The sequence below is a fragment of the Dendrobates tinctorius genome, unplaced genomic scaffold (assembly GCF_039654945.1).
Source record: "Dendrobates tinctorius isolate UK_male_01 unplaced genomic scaffold, ASM3965494v1 ptg000133l, whole genome shotgun sequence".
Taxonomy (NCBI): domain Eukaryota; kingdom Metazoa; phylum Chordata; class Amphibia; order Anura; family Dendrobatidae; genus Dendrobates; species Dendrobates tinctorius.
This window is the reverse complement of record NW_027361801.1, coordinates 19,934,135-19,952,593: the sequence shown is the minus strand read 5'-3', so window position 1 is coordinate 19,952,593 and position 18,459 is coordinate 19,934,135. Positions and strand designations below refer to the sequence as shown.

Here is an 18,459-nt window from a genome sequence, read left to right as displayed (position 1 = left end):
ACCAAGTATTGTCTTGTTTGCCAGAGGGATCAAATACTTATTTCTCACTGCAAAATGCAAATATTCTAATATATAAAGCTCAAGTGTGTGTATGTATGTATGTCCGGGATTGGCATCCACACCGTCGCAGCTACAGCCACAAAATTTGGCAGTCACACGTCTGGACCCCGAGAGTGTCCTAGGCTATGTTGTGAGGCGAAATTTTAACCCCGCGCGTTCCAATTCACCAAACAATTTTGCCCCTATCTACATAATGGGGAAAAAGTGAGTGTGTATCAAGCGCCACCCCTCATTATGATGTCAAAATGGTTGCCATGGCGACGCTGATGTCATCATATGTTGCAAGCCCCGCCGCTCATTATGATGTCATAATGGTTGACTATGGGATGGAGGATGTGTGATGGGTATATGGGCACTGGACTATGGGATGGAGGATATGTATGATGGGTATATGGGCACGGGACTATGGGATGGCTGATATGTATGATGGGTATATGGGCACGGGACTATGGGATGGAGGATATGTATGACGGGTATATGGGCATGGGACTATGAGATGGAGGATATGTATGATGGGTATATGGGCATGGGACTATGAGATGAAGGATGTGTGGGTATATGGGCACTCGACTATGGGATGGCGAATATATATGATGGGTATATGGGCATGGGACTATGGGATGGAGGATGTGTGATGGGTATATGGGCATGGGACTATGGGATGGAGGATGTGTGATGGGTATATGGGCATGGGACTATGGGATGAAGGATGTGTGATGGGTATATGGGCACTCGACTATGGGATGGAGGATATGTATGATGGGTATATGGGCCCGGGCCTATGGGATGGTGGATAGGTATGATGGGTATATGGGCATGGGACTATGGGATGGAGGATGTGTGATGGGTATATGGGCACGGGACTATGGGATGGAGGATGTGTGATGGGTATATGGGCACGGGACTATGGGATGGAGGATATGTATGACGGGTATATGGGCACGGGACTGTGGGATGGAGGATATGTATGATGGGTATATGGGCACGGGCCTATGGGATCGTGGATATGTATGATGGGCATATGGGCACGGGACTATGGGATGGAGGATAATTATAATTTGCTATAACTAACCACAGTTAGTTACTATGCCCGGGCAGCGCCAGGCTCTTCAGCTAGTTTTATATAATTTATACAATGTGATATTCTTGATTTTATTTTTTATTTTTGATATTCTATCTCTCAATGTTAAAATTAACTTACCCTTAAAATTATAGACTGTTCATGTCTTTGTCAACGGGCAAACTTACAAAATCATCAAGGGATCAAATATTTATTTCCTTCACTGTATAACAAAAAAAAACTTCATATATTCGTTATCCACACAATAGTGATAAACTGGAAAAATCATTACGCAGGTTATATAGTGTGAAACAAGGTCAGTAAAAAGTTATAAAGAAATAAAAATAGTTTTTTCCTACATTTGTATAGCAAAAAAAATATTTAACAATTTATATGTTCTCCAAAACATGGCTGAAAAAAGTTACAATTTGTCCCACATAAAAGAATCTACTGAAATGCCGAAAAGTTGTTCAGTAGAGGAGACTTCTGCTCAAGTTCATACCATCTAATGGAGATGAGACCAACCATGGCTGGGCCCGCATCTGTCCAAGGGCCCATTGTAGTCACCTGGGCTCCCTCAGTTACCTTTTCTCAGGAGTATTAGCAATAGGACAAAAGGAGCTTTTCTATATCATCCAGTGTCCCCACATAGTATTCTGACTTATCTGTGTGACTGTATTTTTCATACTTTTTACAGAAAGTGAAGACAAAAAAATAGAACTTACCACATTTTCCTGAAAATGCCACAAAGTTATGTCTACTGGATTCTTCAGATCCTTAATAGATTTTCCCTCAAAACTGGCACTTATAACATATGTGTTTAAAACATGGCCACTGGGTTCACTGCCCTAGAAAAGAAATGATTTCAATTATTGTGTCGCTAGTTGAGCAAATTTTTCAAAATTCGGTTCCGATTACGATTGGCGGCGATTGTTGTATTCGCAATATTCGCAGAACAGAGCCAAACGTCATTGGAGTCAATGGGAGCAGGAATTAACAAATATGTTCGGAATCGATCGTCAAACATAAATTCAGCATGAATAGGGTACCAATATGGCACGAATATGGCAAATTCAGATTCAATGGCCGATTCCGAACATATTCGCTCAACTCTATCCATCTGTATTACAACTGTACACATGGTCAACAATGACAACAAGGTCTTATGTGTATTGTTTAGACAAATATTGCACAGTTAAAACTATTTCTCAAATTAGTTATTTTAGGGGGCTTCTAGATGACTTAAAAAATATTTAAAGCATCACTACCTGGCAGCTCAACATTGCTGTATCGGAATCATACAGTAGGAAATTTCCGCCTATAATCTGATGCCTGGTATATTTATCCGTTAATCAGTCATCCTTTCATCTTTCATTTGTAAATATGCAAATAAAGTCCGTGGAGCCTCATTTAAGAGTCTCAAACACGGGACTAGCCAGATCTTCCTCCATGGAAGGACCCAGCCAAGGAGTGGCTCCTTTCGGAAACTACCATTACCACCATATTAAGTGGCCCTTTAAGTCAATATCCAGCTCTTTCATTTGTAACAGATCCGTTTTTGTGCTTATTGGATCCAGCAAGCAAAAAACAGAGCCATTGCAAACTACAGAAAAACAGATGGCTAATTAACGGATGATCCGTTTTCCATACACTTCAACGGTGAAAAAAAAATGACCCAGAGTAGATCAGTTATTTAAAAATGGACTAAAAATGTGTCTCCTCAACTGATCACTACCGGACATGTGATCATAGCCGATGCCTTAAACTGGCTTTCCAGTTTCATAAAACTTCTGCCCCAAGATGCAGTTTGGTCAAGCACCGAGTCTCCATTGCTTTTCCCCTTGTCTGTTATTGTCTGCAGTGCTGACGTCACAGCAATGCAGCCAATCAGTGAGCTGATCAACTCTGAGTGGCTCAGTGCTGGACCAAGGGAGGGTGAATAAAGCAAGTTTAAAATAAAAATAACAACTGAGGATAGGGTTTATTTTCTGAAATTGGGAAACTTTCAAATTATTTGAGTGGCAAAACTGGACAAACTACTGCAGCAAGTAGCTGCATTTTTATAGCTGATTTATGATGCATGTTTTACTTTTTTTTTTTTTGTTTTAAACACCTACATTTTCTAGTTGTGTCATGCGATTCCTCTTAAAATCACATGCTTTGTAGTGGAAAAACACCAACAGAAAACAAAACACATTAACATGTACAGTATATATTCTGACAAACACACACAAAAAACTATAAATCTATAAGATTAAAATGCCATAAAATGCCTGAATAAAAACACCATACCTAAAGCATTCGGTGATTTTGGAAATACCATAAATCTATAAATAAATGCCCATTTATATTTAATGGGCACACATATAAAGAAAACTACAAACTATTTTACAGTCAAAATGCAGTTGCTTGGGTTTGTTTTACCTGGAATGGCGATGAAGTCCCAATAAAGTTAAATTGGACCTTGGATGTGGATATGTCTGCTTGGTTTTGGATAGATTTGGGTAGATGTATAGAGGCTACAGCTTTGTCAAATGGAAACTGTTCTAATGTTATCTGTGAACAAAAACAAAGTTTCCAATTATTTTGGTAGACGTATTTACAGTATTAATTTCTCAGGGCCTCTCTCTATGAGGCGGGGACCTCCAAAGTACTTCTTTTATAATAAGAAATACACATATTTGACAGATACCCTCGGAGTTGTATCTCCATAAAAACATCTAAACTAGCTTTCTAGTTGTCAAGTAAACAACCACCGTACCTCCAGATTCCCTTCCAAATATGTTGTAACTGTGAAGTACAGTTCTCCAAATGTTTTCGATATTAGTAAAGCCATAGAATCAGTTGTCACATTTGCTGTTTCACTTGAAAAATTCATTTTGAATCCAACTTCCTCCATCAAGTTAAGAATCCTTGCAATTACAAACAGGTACAAATTCTTGGTCAATATTTAGGTAGGTATTAAAATGCAGAACAGTAATATTTCTACTCAATAGTAACTTCTCGTCATTATCTGCATACCGTGCTTTTTAGTTTACTCACTCATTCTGACTAGAGATGACCAGTGAGTGAGCAAAAAGGTTCTCTGTTGCTCAAACCAAACAATTCCTAATGCTCAGATGCTTATTTCGAATAATGAGTATAATGGAAGTCAAAGGGAAATCCAAGTATTTTTCCGGCAGACCCTACAAGGAAGTGTGGGGGGCAGCAAAAATGTTGAAATGAATGGAAAAAGTGCTTAATGGAAGGAGAACAGCATGGGGAAGACCCCTGGAAGCATCTCTGACTCCCAGCTGGTTGCTGAGAACACTGGTGTCACATTTTTACTCCACTTTAAGCACTGACAATAAAAAATTCAAAATAGAAGAGAAATTGGAGCTTACAGGCAAAAAAAATGTAAGAAACATTCTTTCCTATATAATGACTTGTATATAAGGCAAAATTTAAAAGGATTTAAAAAAATAATAATTTAAGTAAACAAATTTAAATTTTTATTAAAAATTGAAAATATCAGTGTAATTTAAGAAGGAAACAAGGACTTCTAAAATTTGATGGAAGGGGGACTCAGAGTCACCCTGTATAAAGGGGGGCCTCATACACATTCAATTCAAATTGTCATGTAGTGGTACTCCTAGACGTATAAAGGCTACACACTAAGTGCAAAGCCTACCAAACATTAGAAGCAGGGTCATCCATACACCCTTTAAGGCACCAACTGTAGTGTCTCATTCAAATATTGTGAACAAAGTGTAGTTTTGGTACTCCTACACTCATAAAAGTACTGCACACAGTGCAAATCTTGCCAAAAATAAATTACAAGTAGGGTCATCCATACACCCTTGGAGGCACCAACTGGAGTGCCTCATTAAAATAATAATAAAGTATAGTTGTGTGACTTCTACACAAAGTGCAAATCCAGAAAAAAATTCTACAGAGACCCTTGAAGGAACCAACTTGAGTGCCTCAATAAAAAATTAAGGAAGTGCAGTTATGGTACTTCTACACTCATAAAGGCTCTGCATACAGTGCAAAGCCAGAAAAAATATATAAGGAGGGTCGTCCATATACCCTTGAAGGCAACAATTGGAGGGCCTTGTAACGCTGGTGTCTCTGCATTCCATTCTCCGGCAGTGATACCGACACTCTCACTGCCGCAGCTCTGCACCTCCTGCTCCGCCTTCTGCCTTGTCTCTGGTGCCTTTGCTCTCTGCTTCCCTCCCCCAGCAGAGGCATCAACATACGCACCATTGCGGTCTCGTGCCCTGTCCTTGATCTCCTGCAGCTGCCAGGGGTCTGCACACTGCTTGCAGATCCACAAGCCTGCATCTATTAGACTTTCCCTCAGACCGCCCCAGCGACCCGTTCCTAGGGGGTAAGCTGCCATCTACCCAAGGTCAGTCCTGGAGTAGCACCTAGACCACCTCTCTTGTCTCTCCAAGGATCTCAGTGTCATATGCTGCTGACTATTCATAGTCAGATTGGGTGTGGCTCCTAGTTACACCCCTCCAGGCTCTCCTTGGGCACAGGCACAGTGGTTCCACCACCCAGCCCGTTACTGGCCTCATTGAAATATTGAAAATCAAAAACACTATATGTGCTGCTGTCATCTGGTTGTGTGGAAAAGCCAGGACTAATCCAGGCTTTGTTCATTTTTAGCAGTGTGAGCCTATCAGCATTGTCTGTTGATAGGAGAAAGCGCCTGTCAGTAGTGACCCACCCCCCCGCAGCACTAAAAACCTGCTCAGACGAGATGCTAGAGGCAGGGCAGACAACACCTCCAGGACATAGAGGGACAGCTCATGTCAAAGGTCCAGCTTTGAGATCCAATAGTTGAAGGTCTCAGAGGAATTAGGGAGTATGCTGCACCGATTTTGTCTGCCAGGTATTGCTTGACATCTTTAAAAATGTTTTCCTCCTTGTCACAAATACCTGTGTTATGAATTGGTCACCGAGGAGGATGGCAGGAACAAGCTTAGCCACCAAAAGACCAGAGAGGTTGGTAACCAAGCAGATTGCAGACCCCTGATCCTATCAACACAACTAGCAGTAGCCGTGGAGCATTCCTACGATGCCCTAGACGCTTCGTCATAGCAGGAGAACTAACTAAGTGTTGTGAACTCATTTTCTGGTCTGCCTCTGGTTTCTGGTGAGGGAACTGTTTCTGCTGACAGAGGAGTTGTGAGTTCGCTTTCCGGGCTCCTTCTGGTAGTGGCAGGAGGTAATGAAGCTGATCTAATTAACAAAAACCTGCCACCTGATAATGAGGACGGCGATTGGACATCTGGAGTCCCAGACTGGATTTAAGACAGCCAACTCCCTATTCCCATGCTGGTGATTTTTTTCCTGCCTCCTGAGGTCTTGGTTTCCAGCTCAGTTCCTGTCTTCTCAAGCTAAGTTTTCTCTACTAATGTTCACATTTGATTTGGTTTTGTCTACTCAGTTTTTATGTGGTCAGCCAGCCCTGGCTGGGGCTGTGCTGAATTTCCACTCTCATGTTACTGTATGTGCCAGTTTGCTTTTTGGCCCATATTAGATTGGCCTCTTTTTGCTCTGTTCTCAGAATATGCCAGAGTGCTGATATAGTGGGTGAAGTCTAGTGACTTCAGGGTTTTTTTTGCTATCAGAAGTGTTAGACTTTTTTTGCAGGGTTTTTTGGCGTGATTGCAGACAGTACCTTTCCTTTCCTGACCTTTCTAGTTAGTGTGGGCCCCATCGTTTGCTCAGCCTATTTTCCTACCTGTATTTGTGCTTTCATCTTGCTTCACCATCAATACATGTGTGGGGGCTGTCTATTTCTTTGGGGTCTGCTCTGGGGCAGTTTAGATTTCCCCTTTTCTTGCTTTAGGCTTATTTAGTCCTCCGGCTGTGTCAAAGCATCTAGAATCATCGTAGATATGCTCCACGGCTGCTGTTAGTTGTGTGGTTAGGATCGGGGGTCTGCAGTCTGCATATATACCAACCTCTCTGGTTTTCTGTGACTTAGCTTGGTTTTGTTTTCCTCCTCAGTGACCCAATCATAACACTAAGCCTAAAGACAGAAAGGTGAAATCAAAACTGCCCCGGAGCAGATCCCCAAAAGAATAGACAGCCCCCAAACATATATTGTCGGCGAGACAAGATGAGACACAAACACAGGCAGAGAACAGACTGAGCAAACGGTGGGGCCTAAGCTGTCTAGACAGGAGAGGACAGAAAAGATACTGTCTGCAATCACACACAAAACCCTAAAAAAAGTCCAACACTTCTGATATACAAAAAACCTGAGGCCACACGACCTCACCCCCGCTAGATCAGCACTCTGGTGTTGTGAGTTCATTTTCCCCTTCGTCACTGAGGTCTAGTGAACTCCCTATTCTGGTAAAGGAAGGTAATGAGCCTGATTATCAGGCACCTGAGACTAATGAGGATGACTGGCTGAGTGGAGTCACTGACTGGATATAAGGCTGCCGATGCCCTTCTGCCCTGCGAGTCAGTTCTCTGTGGACTTCTAGGACACCAGTCTGATTCCTGCTTCCCTAAAGCTAAGTTTTCTGCTTTGCCTGTTTGCATTTATGTTTTGTTTTTGTTTTCCTTGCTCTTCTGGATTCTGCCATTCCCTGCTGGGGTGAGCTGAATCTCCTTTTGCCTGTTGCTCTGTCTTCAGAATATTCCTGAGTACTGACATAGCTTTTTTGAAGCCTAGCGTCTTCAGGGCCTTTTTCACTGTCAGTCTGTTGGCTCTTACTTTCATAGGGTTTTTCACGGATTGCAGACAGCAGCCTTCCTGTCCTTTCCTATCTAGGTAGTTTGGGCCCCGTCTTTGCTCAGTCTATCTTTCTGTCTGTGTTAGTGTTTTCATCTTGCTTCACCGTCATTATATGTTGGGGGCTGCCTATTGCTTTGGGGTCTGCTCTGGGGCAGTTTAGATTTCCCCTTTCTTTCTGTAGGTCTATTTAATTCTCCGGCTGTGATCGAGGGGTCTAGGGCATCGTAGGAACCCCCCACGGCTACTGTTAGTTGTTGTGATAGGATCAGGGGTCTGCAATCCGATAGCTGCCAACTGCTCTGGTTTTCTGGACTTAGCTAGCATTTCTGTTTTTGCCTCCTACGGTGACTCAATCATAACACTCTGGTATAAACTGGAAGCAAAGCAAAAAGATACTAACATAACAGGGGACTGAACAAACTGTAACATATGAAGCAAGGCCCAGCGCTACCCCCAGCAGGGAGCACGCTGAACCCTAGCAACAAAGCAGAAAGCAAAAAAAAGGCACAACCAGATTAGATGCAAAGGATTATCAAAAGAACCATGCAGATCAGGCAGAGGACAAAAGAACTCCAAATGTACAAGGAGGAAATCACCAGCAACCTCCAAGAGCAGTCAGCTCAATTATATGCTCCCAGCCAGTAATCCCAGGTTCCCAATTATCATCGTCAGGTGGGAAACTTCCATCAACCTGGCCAGCTCCACTACTCTCAGTAACCACCAGAGGGAGCTTCGGCTCAGAACTCCGAGCAAGGGAATTCACAACATACCTGCTCATCAGGGCCTGGATGCTGGGAGAGTGCCATGAAATTGGCCCAGGCCTTTGTCAGTGTACCCCTGCCTCTGCTGTACTTGGCGTGTGTCTCCCTTGCCTTTTCTCCTTAGTTGGGGAAGGAAGTTTGCCCACTGCCACTAGAGTTGTCTGATGGGAATTTTTTCAACATATATTCCACAATGGCCTTTTGGTATAGCATCATTTTAATAGACATCTCCACCTCAGGAAGAAGAAATGCAAAATTCTCCTTGTAGCATGGGTGAACAACTGGTGCTCTTTTTTTGGCCAAGATGAATGTAACGTGAGAGTCATGGGAAAGGCAGAAGTACAAAAGACCGCCTAATGTGCCAAGCTCCCTAAAGTCAACACTTGATGATAACTCTCCATCTTCTCCACCTCCTCCTACTTGCTCTGGAAAGTGAGTACTGTCAATCAAAAGCGGAGGAAGGGCCCCAATATGTACATGCACAGGCATAATGATGTACCAAGCTTTTGGCAGAGCCAAGGGTGCACCACAGCCTCCTCCAAGTTATTTTCTGAGGCATGGTCCCAGTAGCAAGTACAGCATTAGTATGGTGATTATAGAGGCAAAATCTCCTACAACATTGTAAAGCCCATTTAAAATGTATTTTCGGGGTAATGGACTCCTTTTAAGTGAATTGAATAATTAGAATGTCCTGAATAACCCCTTTATGTAAATTTCCCCCTCTTCGTGGTTTTTAGTTGCCTATGTTATATTATTTCTCGGGTGAATAATTTGTCAACAAGTATTACACGTCCCTACGTGCACCCATGCCACAGAGGAACTTCACATTAGCCAAAAACAGTCATAAGATGATTCGGAAAGTCAGTTACTCACTTGTTAGTAAATGGGCTTATCGATGTTCCAGCTCTTAATAAAATCGTGTTTATCACATCAATATGAACTTTTGCATTTTCAGGATCAATTTCTCCCAATGCAATTATTTCTGAAATTTTGTTGAGAATGATTCTTATATCATTGTCCAGTAATGAAGTCGCCGTCTTCGTCATATTTAAAATTTGCATTGCCAAATAGTTTGCATTTTCTACAGAAAAAAAAGGAAAAACAATGTGTGTTTTGCTGAATACATAGAAGGGCTAAGCTGTGTTAGGAACAGCGTGGAAGAGGCAGTGAAATGGGACACAGAAGTGATAAGGCAGAGTGTTACAGAACTGCCAGGGCAATGTGGCACAGACGTGACGAGGCAATGTGGCACAGATGTAACAGGGCAATGTGGCACATCACCTGTAATTACGCATTTCTTTATGTTCTATAGTATAAGATACATCGTCACAGCCCAACACAATCTGCAGTTTCAGGCATTCACATATCCATACGTCCATTTAACCCCTTACTTTATGTACTTAGTTACAAAGTTAAAAAAAAAACATATTTTAAAAAACGCAAATTGTCGCATTTTTTGAGTTGCATTTTTTTACAATGCGTCTTTTCAGGTGAAACACATTTTCTGTGACATCCCAATATGCTCTGGTGCCCTACAAACATATGTCCCTGACAATGCATCTCCCCCAATGACATGATTGTCACCGATGTCACATCCATGGTGTTATCACACACTATAGTTCCTTAAATGTGATACAATATATGCTTCTGGCTCCCACTATACAGATGTCACCGCCTGATATAATGGCCTCACATTTTGTTATGTTAGCCCTATACACAAATCAAATGTAAACTTGACAGCATGATGATATTTAATAGTATTTTGCATATATGACTTTGCTTTTATAAGTTGTGCGCTACTTCCTTGCTATATACCCATTACTGCCAATCCCTAAATATTCGGTACACTAAAAAACATAGTACTAGACGCACTCACCTGGTGTTACAGGAACATTTTCAAGATCATTAAATGAAGAAGGAATGCATTTACTATAGTTCGCCTCTCCCCAATCTATTACAAGAGGGCTGACACTGATGTAGCTGTAACATACAAACATCAATCGCTTAATTAGAAGTGAAATTAATTACCGGATATTCATATTACAGCTTATATACAGTAAAAATAGGATTGTAACCAATTCTCATTTGGTCTTTTCCATTTGTCTGCTCTTTAAGTGCAGCAACTATTACCTTCACCATTGCAACATGTAGGAGTGCAGGAGAAACTGCTACGTACAAACCTAAGAGATCATACAGTAGAATCTAGGAAGGACCTGCACACATCAACAAAGTGCCGTCCGCTCAAGTTAGACTCGGCACAGCATAAGTCTGCAGCTGCTGCATGCTCCGACAGTTCCCATTATTAATTCCACATCTGTAGGGTAAATAACTTCAGCTCAACCAAATGTAATTTTACAAAGAAAAACATTACCACAGTGGATTGTAACCCCTCACCATTTCATATTACGGTAGTTGTCTTGCCTTTCATTCTTTGTAAAATTTGCGCTGTTAGGTCTAGTATGCACATATACACACAGACCCTCAGAATTCAATAGCACAGGGAGTATAGAGAGAACTCAGCATGCACACTCTGTGCTGCAGATGAGAGTCAGAATTGTGCTAAATGACACAGGAATGTCTTATAGGAAGGTGCAACAAAACTGTCCCCCGAAATGCAATCATGTCTGCTTCCTCTGGAAGTGACACGGTCAGTCTTGCACAGGGTTGTGTGAATTCTGTTTCACACAAACCTTTCCAAATCTTAAAGGGAATCCGTCACGTGAAAAAACGCTATAAACCTGCAGGTATTGGGGTTAATCCACAGGTTAATAGCGCTCTGAACCTGCCTGGTGCTGCCTGGCACTTTGAGCCCCGCTGCCCGGTAGGAAATTAACTTTATTCTTGCTGGTAGAGTTCTAATTTCAGTCACCAGAGGAGGGGCGCATCGGCAATTTATCTTATCTTAATTCTACTGATCTTACCATTCCCTTGTTGCCATCTCATTTGAGTTTGTATGACACTGTAGGGTGGCTTTTTCCGTTGGGTTTGTTTCTGGCCATTCATATTGAAAGTTTTCATACCATGTGGAACCTTTCCTACAATGTGTTGCATCTATGAGTAAAAAACAAATATAATCAAGAACTGATAATATGATTAAAGGGCTTATCCAGGACTATGGCATTTTTTTTTCTACAGGCCTAAGAACAAACAGTTGCTAACTACCTGCCTGTTGTGCCTGGTACCGATCTCAGCCAGCACTGAGTGGTCAGAGACCCCTCCTACTGGTGATTCAACGGCGTCCGCTGACCTCACATCGACAGAGCAGTGGTTTCTCTTCTGCTATTCTCTGACAGGGCATGACTCCCATCATCATGCTGATTGACAGCTGGCGTGGAGTCAGCTGTCAATCAGCATGATGTTCACAGAGCAGCCCAGAAGAAGACCTGCTCTGACATGGAGTAGATGAATCACAGGCAGGAGCGGTCAGTGACAGCTCTGAGCCAGCACCAGGTAGAACAGGTAGGTAGTTACCTCTGTTAGCAACTACCTGCCTGTTAGTTTTTTAGGCCCATAGTAAAAAATATTAAATAGTTCTACACAACCCCTTTAAGAATATAGCAAATACATAAAAATCAAGGTCCAGCTTTTAGAAGTAAGAATAACTAATTTTCAATATATGAATGAAAACGCAAATCTTACTGATGCAAGGAAAGGTTAAAATACCAGTCTGCTAAAGCAATAATGCTTCAATCTTATAGAAGGGAAACCACAAAGATGCAAATTTCACTCTCACAGCTGTAATCCAGGAGGGGATGGATGTTTAGTATTATAAATGTACACAGATATACTGGATATCCTGCAAGATGGCAGCCATATGGTTCAGTATAATTATCCATCCCGGATAGCAGCCTATCCTATTGGTCACTCCATTACTATCAGATCAGATGAGCTTTAAAGACACCACATGTAGTTATGATACCCCAATCATCCTAACATCACCAGATCAGACTGCAAAAATGATAAAGGGAAATAAATATATCAGACTTGGGCCAAACATGAAAGCTTGCAACCTGCTTACACACATTACTTTTGCTTGTTCATATCATATTTCATACAGATCACTCCAGTGTTTGCTGGCGAGCAGGAGGTCACCTTTAAATGAAAGTTTTTGAGAGCCTCGTCCTGACTCTCATAGACTTACACTGAGCATTTATGACCGTTACTTCTGACTTCTGGCAGTCAGAAGTTGCGGTCACAAGATGGCACCGCGGGACTGGAACGGCGCCGATAAGATGTGAACATTACAGTAGGTGAGTCAGGGTCAGAAACCAATGTTCCTCATATAGTGACAGTTAGTTACTTAGCTCTTAGTGGTCGTAACCATGGCTACCTAAGGTCCTGCAATGCCCTGCACATGGGGTAAATGACATAGCGAATCAAAAGAACTATACTACATTTCTAATTAGATGTATTTGCTAATATTATTATTACACCACCTACATATTGGGATAGGATTTTGGATATGGAATAGCTATTTAAACCCTTAAGCCCCAAGGGTGGTTTGCAGGTTCATGACCGGGCCAATTTTTACAATTCTGACCACTGTAACTTTATGAGGTAATAACTCTGAAACGCTTCCATGGATCCCGGTGATTCTGACATTGTTTTCTCGTGACATATTGTACTTCATGTTAGTGGTAAAATTTCATTCAAATAACTTGCGTTTATTTGTGAAAAAAACGAAAATTTGGCGAAAATTTTGAAAATTTCACAATTTTCCAACTTTGAATTTTTATGCCCTTAAATCACAGAGATACGGCACACAAAAAACTTGATAAGTAACATTTCCCACATGTTTACTTTACATCAGCACAATTTTGGAACCAAAATTTTTTTTTGTTAGGAAGTTATAAGGGTTAAAAATTGACCAGCGATTTCTCATTTTTGCAACACCATTTTATTTTTACGGACCACATCACATTTGAAGCCTCTTTGAGGGGTCTATATGATAGAAAATACCCAAAAGTGACACCATTCTAAATACTGCACCCCTTAAGGTGCTCAAAACCACATTCAAGAAGTTTATTAACCCTTTAGGTGCGTCACAGGAATTTTTTGAATATTTAAAAAAAAAGAACATTTAACTTTTTTTCACAAAAAAAATGCTTCAGGTTCAATTTTTTTTATTTTACCAAGGGTAACAGGAGAAATTGCACTGCAAAAGTTATTGTGCAATTTATCCTGAGTACGCTGATACCTGATATGTGGGGGGGAAACACTGTTTCGGCGCATGGCTGAGCTCAGAAGGGAAGGAGTGCCGTTTGACTTTTTCAATGCAAAATTGGCTGGAATTCAGATCGGACGCCATGTCACGTTTGGAGAGCCCCTGATGTACTTAAACAGTGGAAACCCCCCACAAGTGACCCCATTTTGGAAACTAGACCCCCCATGGAACTTATCTAGATATGTGGTGAGAACTTTGAACCCACAAGGGCTTCACAGAAGTTTATAACGTACAGCAGTACAATTAAAAAATCATATTTTTTCCACAAAAATGATCTTTTCACCCTCAATTTTTATTTTCCCAAGGGTAACAGGACCCTATAAGTTATTGTGCAATTTGTCCTGAGTACGCTGATACCGCACATGTGGGGGTAAACCACTATTTGGGTGCATGGCAGCGCTCGGAAGGGAAGCAGCGCCATTTGACGTTTTTGGCTGGAATTGAGATTGGACACCATGTCGCGTTTGGAGAGCCCCTGATGTACCAAAACAGTGGAAACCCCCCACAAATGACACCATTTTAGAAACTAGACCCCCCAATGAACTTATCTAGATGTGTGGTGAGAGCTTTGACCCCTCTAGTGCTTCACAGAAGTTTATAACGCCTGGGTGTGAAAATAAAAAAATCGTATTTTTTCCACAAATATGATCTTTTAGTCACCAATTTTTTATTTTCCCAAGGGTACCAGGAGAAATTGGACCCCAAAAGTTGTTGTCCAATTTGTCATGAGTACGCTGATACCCCATATGTGGGAGAAAACTACTGTATGGGCACACGTCGGGGCTCGGAAGGGAGGTAGTGACGTTTTGGAATGCAGACTTTGATGGCATGGTCTGCGGGTGTCATGTTGCATTTGGAGAGCCCCTGATGTACCTAAACAGTGGAAACCCCCCACAAGTGACCCCATTTTGGAAACTAGACCCCCTAAGGAACTTATCTAGTTGTGTGGTGAGCGCTTTGAACCCTCGAGTGCTTCACAGAAGTTTATAACGACCGGGCGTGAAAATAAAAAAAATCGTATTTTTTCAACAAACATGATCAATTAGTCCCCATTTTTTTATTTTCCCAAGGGTAACAGGAGAAATTGGACCGCAAAAGTTGTTGTCCAATTTGTCCTGAGTACGCTGATACCCCATATGTGGGAGAAAACTACTGTATGGGCACACGTCGGGGCTCGGAAGGGAAGTAGTGACGTTTTGGATTGCAGACTTTGATAGAATGGTCTGCAGGTGTCATGTTGCCTTTGGAGAGCCCCTAATGTACCTAAACAGTGGAAACCCCCCACAAATGACCCCATTTTGGAAACTAGACCCCCTAAGGAACTTATCTAGATGTGTGGTGAGCACTTTGAAGCCCCAAGGGCTTCACAGAAGTTTATAATGCCCGGGCATGAAAATAAAAAAATCGTATTTTTTCCACAAACATGATCAATTAGTCCCCAATTTTTTTATTTTCCCAAGGGTAACAGGAGAAATTGGACCCCAAAAGTTGTTGTCCAATTTGTCCTGAGTACGCTTATACCTCATATGTGGGAGAAAACTACTGTATGGGCACACGTCGGGGCTCGGAAGGGAAGTAGTGACGTTTTGGAATGCAGACTTTGATGGAATGGTCTGCGGGTGTCATGTGCGTTTGGAGAGCCCCTGATGTACCTAAACTATTGAAACTCCCCACAAGTGACCCCATTTTGGAAACTAGACCCCCCCCACGGAACTTATCTAGATGTGTGGTGAGCACTTTGAACCCCCAAGTGCTTCACAGAAGTTTATAACGCCCGGGCGTGAAAATAAAAAAAATCATTTTTTTTCCACAAAAATGATATTTTTGCCCCCAATTTTTTATTTTCCTAAGGGTAACAGGAGAAATTGGACCCCAAAAGTTGTTTTGCAATTTGTCCTGAGTAGGCTGATACCCTATATGCAGTGGCGGATTAAGTGGACTATGGGCCCGGGGCTGTTCATAAAACCTGGGCCCCTGTACCCCACTTCCCAGGAAAACATTTTCTGTCAAAATTTTGTGGCTCTTCTCACAAAAACACTGCATATGCTGATTTTTAGGTATACAAATTGTACCATTTATTAGACCATAAAAACAAAGAAAAATTAATTTTTTCTCACAAGAAATTGTATTGTATGGTCAAACAATATAAATAATATTAAATCGGCTGTTCCCGAATTTGGCGCCCCCCGGGCGGTGAATGGCCTGCTCGGATGCGGGGTCTGGAAAGGAATAAAATGGCCGCGCTTGGGAGGGGGTACCGGCCTGGCCGGCTACTGGTTAGGGATGTTAATGATTAATCACACAGTCACAGACAGACATTCATTTCTGACACACTGCCTGCGACAGTGCTCCCAGGCAGCACAGACAGTAATGTGCAGGCTCAGCTCCGCCTCCTCTGCCCCTGGCCGCAGTATAAGTTACACTTATATATATATATATATATATATATATATAAAACAAGGCCAAATGGAACAATTCGCAATGTACCCCAGGCGAGTCACCATTTGTAAAATTATGACTCAAAGGGGATCGATAATGGACACTCCCACATAACATGTTAACACAAAAAAATGGAGTGAAAGTCCAAAATATTTTAGAAATGTAAGAAATTTATTATACATAAAAATCGTACTGACAATTATAAACAACATCTACAATGAAGGAATCGGGTAATATCAGCTGCTAATTGTCCTGTCCATATAATATTAAGTGAAAAGGAGCCAAGTGCTTCTTGTAATGATGGGCCATAAAACCGGGACACAAAGTGTAGGGAAGAACCCAGGTGCGCACCCTGAGGAACAACCCCGTTATCCCATGCTAAAATGCTTACCCATCATGTGCTCCAGCCTCCAGGACAAGTGCAGCGCCGCCACGCTGCACTTGCGCTGGTGGCGGCGCTGCACTTGTCCTGGAGCACATGATGGGTAAGCACTTTAGCACGGGATAACGGGGTTGTTCCTCAAATAAATTTCTTACGTTTCTAAAATATTTTGGACTTTCACTCCATTTTTTTGTGTTAACACATAAGTTACACTTAGGCTGTGTGCACACGCTACGGATTAGGTGCGGATTCATCCGCGCGGATTTTGTAAAATCCGCAGGTGAAACCGCAGGTCAAAATACCTGCGGTTTTACCTGCGGATTGCTCTGCAGTTTTGCCCTGCGGTTTTTCATCTCCTCAATAGAGGAGATGGCAAACCGCAGGAGAATCCGCAGAAAGAATTGACATGTCAAAAACCGCTGCGGAACCGCAGCAAAATCCGCAGTGTGTGCACACAGCCTTACACAGGCTGCCTGCGACTGCCTGGCTGCTGTGTGTGTTAGTGTGAGTGACTCTGTGTGACACTGAGGAAGGAAGCCGCCCGCAGGGAGAGCTCAGCAGCTGACTGAGCATGGAGGGAGGCTGGGGAGAGGCAGAGAGCATCCTCCTCCCAAATGGTGAGTGACCTGTGACCCCCCTGCGCTAGCCGCTGCCAAAATCTCCTGCTAATACTCAGTCCTCTTCTCTCCTCACTGTGCCTCGGCCGGCCGCCTCCACGCTTCTCTCCCGAGTCCCACAGCACAGAGAGGAGGAATTTCTGCTCCTGCCGTGCTGCGCCGCCCCCCCACACCCCCCGCAACCCCCTTCCTACGCCACTGGGCGGCGGCGGCTCACACAGATGCCGACCGGATTGGCCCCTGCCCTGGGCCCCCAAAAAACCTTGGGCCCGGGGCGACCGCCCCTATTAAGATCCGCCACTGCCTATATGTGGGGGTAAAACACTGTTTGGGCGCATGGCAGAGCTTGGAAGGGAAGGACCACCATTTGACTTTTTCAACGCAGAATTGGCTGGAATTGAGATCAGACGCCATGTTGCATTTGGAGAGCACCTGATGTGCCCAAACAGTGGAAACCCCCAATTCTATCTCCAACCCTAACCCCAACACACCCTTAACCCTAATCTCAGCCCTAACCCTAGCCCTAACCCTAGCCCTAGCCCTAGCCCTAGCCCTGGCCCTAGCCCTGGCCCTAACCCTAGCCCTAACCTTAACCCTAATGGGAAAATGGAAATAAATACATTTTCTTTCAATTTTATTAATTTTCCCTAACTAAGGGGGTGATAACGGGGGGTTTGATTTACTATTTATGGCGGTTTTTATGTTTGGCAGCTGTCACACGCTAAAAGATGCTTTCTATTGTTAAAATAGTTTTTGCATCACCACATATTGAGAGCTATAATTTTTCCATATTTTGACCCACCGAGTCATGTGAGGTCTTATTTTTCACGGGACGAGTTGACGTTTTTATTGGTATCATGTTCGGGCACGTGACTTTTTTGATCGCTTTTTATTCCGATTTTTGGGATGCAGAATGAACAAAAACCAGCGTTTCATGAATTTCTTTTGGGAGGGGTGCGTTTACACCGTTCCGTGTGCGATAAAATTGATAAAGTGGTTTTATTCTTCGGGTCAGTACGATACCTCATTTAGGTCTTTTTTATGTTTTGTCGGTTTTATGCAATGAAAACTATTTTATATAAATAATAATTATTTTTGCATCGCTTTATTCTGCGAGCTATAACTTTATTTTTTCGCTGATGATGCTGTATGGTGGCTCATTTTTTGCGGG

The 18,459-nt window shown here is 42.5% G+C and overlaps 1 protein-coding gene across 2 annotated transcripts in view; it reads right to left on the bottom strand.

The window, feature by feature from the left end:
* ADGRG4 (adhesion G protein-coupled receptor G4) overlaps positions 1–18,459 on the bottom strand; it is a 211,597-nt gene that overhangs the window by 61,931 nt on the left and 131,207 nt on the right. For both annotated transcript variants that reach the window (XM_073543548.1, XM_073543549.1), the window contains 6 exons: positions 11,548–11,677; positions 10,503–10,606; positions 9,500–9,707; positions 3,882–4,032; positions 3,545–3,676; positions 1,846–1,968 (listed from right to left, as the gene is read on the bottom strand). In XM_073543548.1, the coding sequence (XP_073399649.1) occupies positions 1,846–1,968; positions 3,545–3,676; positions 3,882–4,032; positions 9,500–9,707; positions 10,503–10,606; positions 11,548–11,677 (848 nt within the window). The remainder of the gene's footprint in view (positions 1–1,845; positions 1,969–3,544; positions 3,677–3,881; positions 4,033–9,499; positions 9,708–10,502; positions 10,607–11,547; positions 11,678–18,459) is intronic.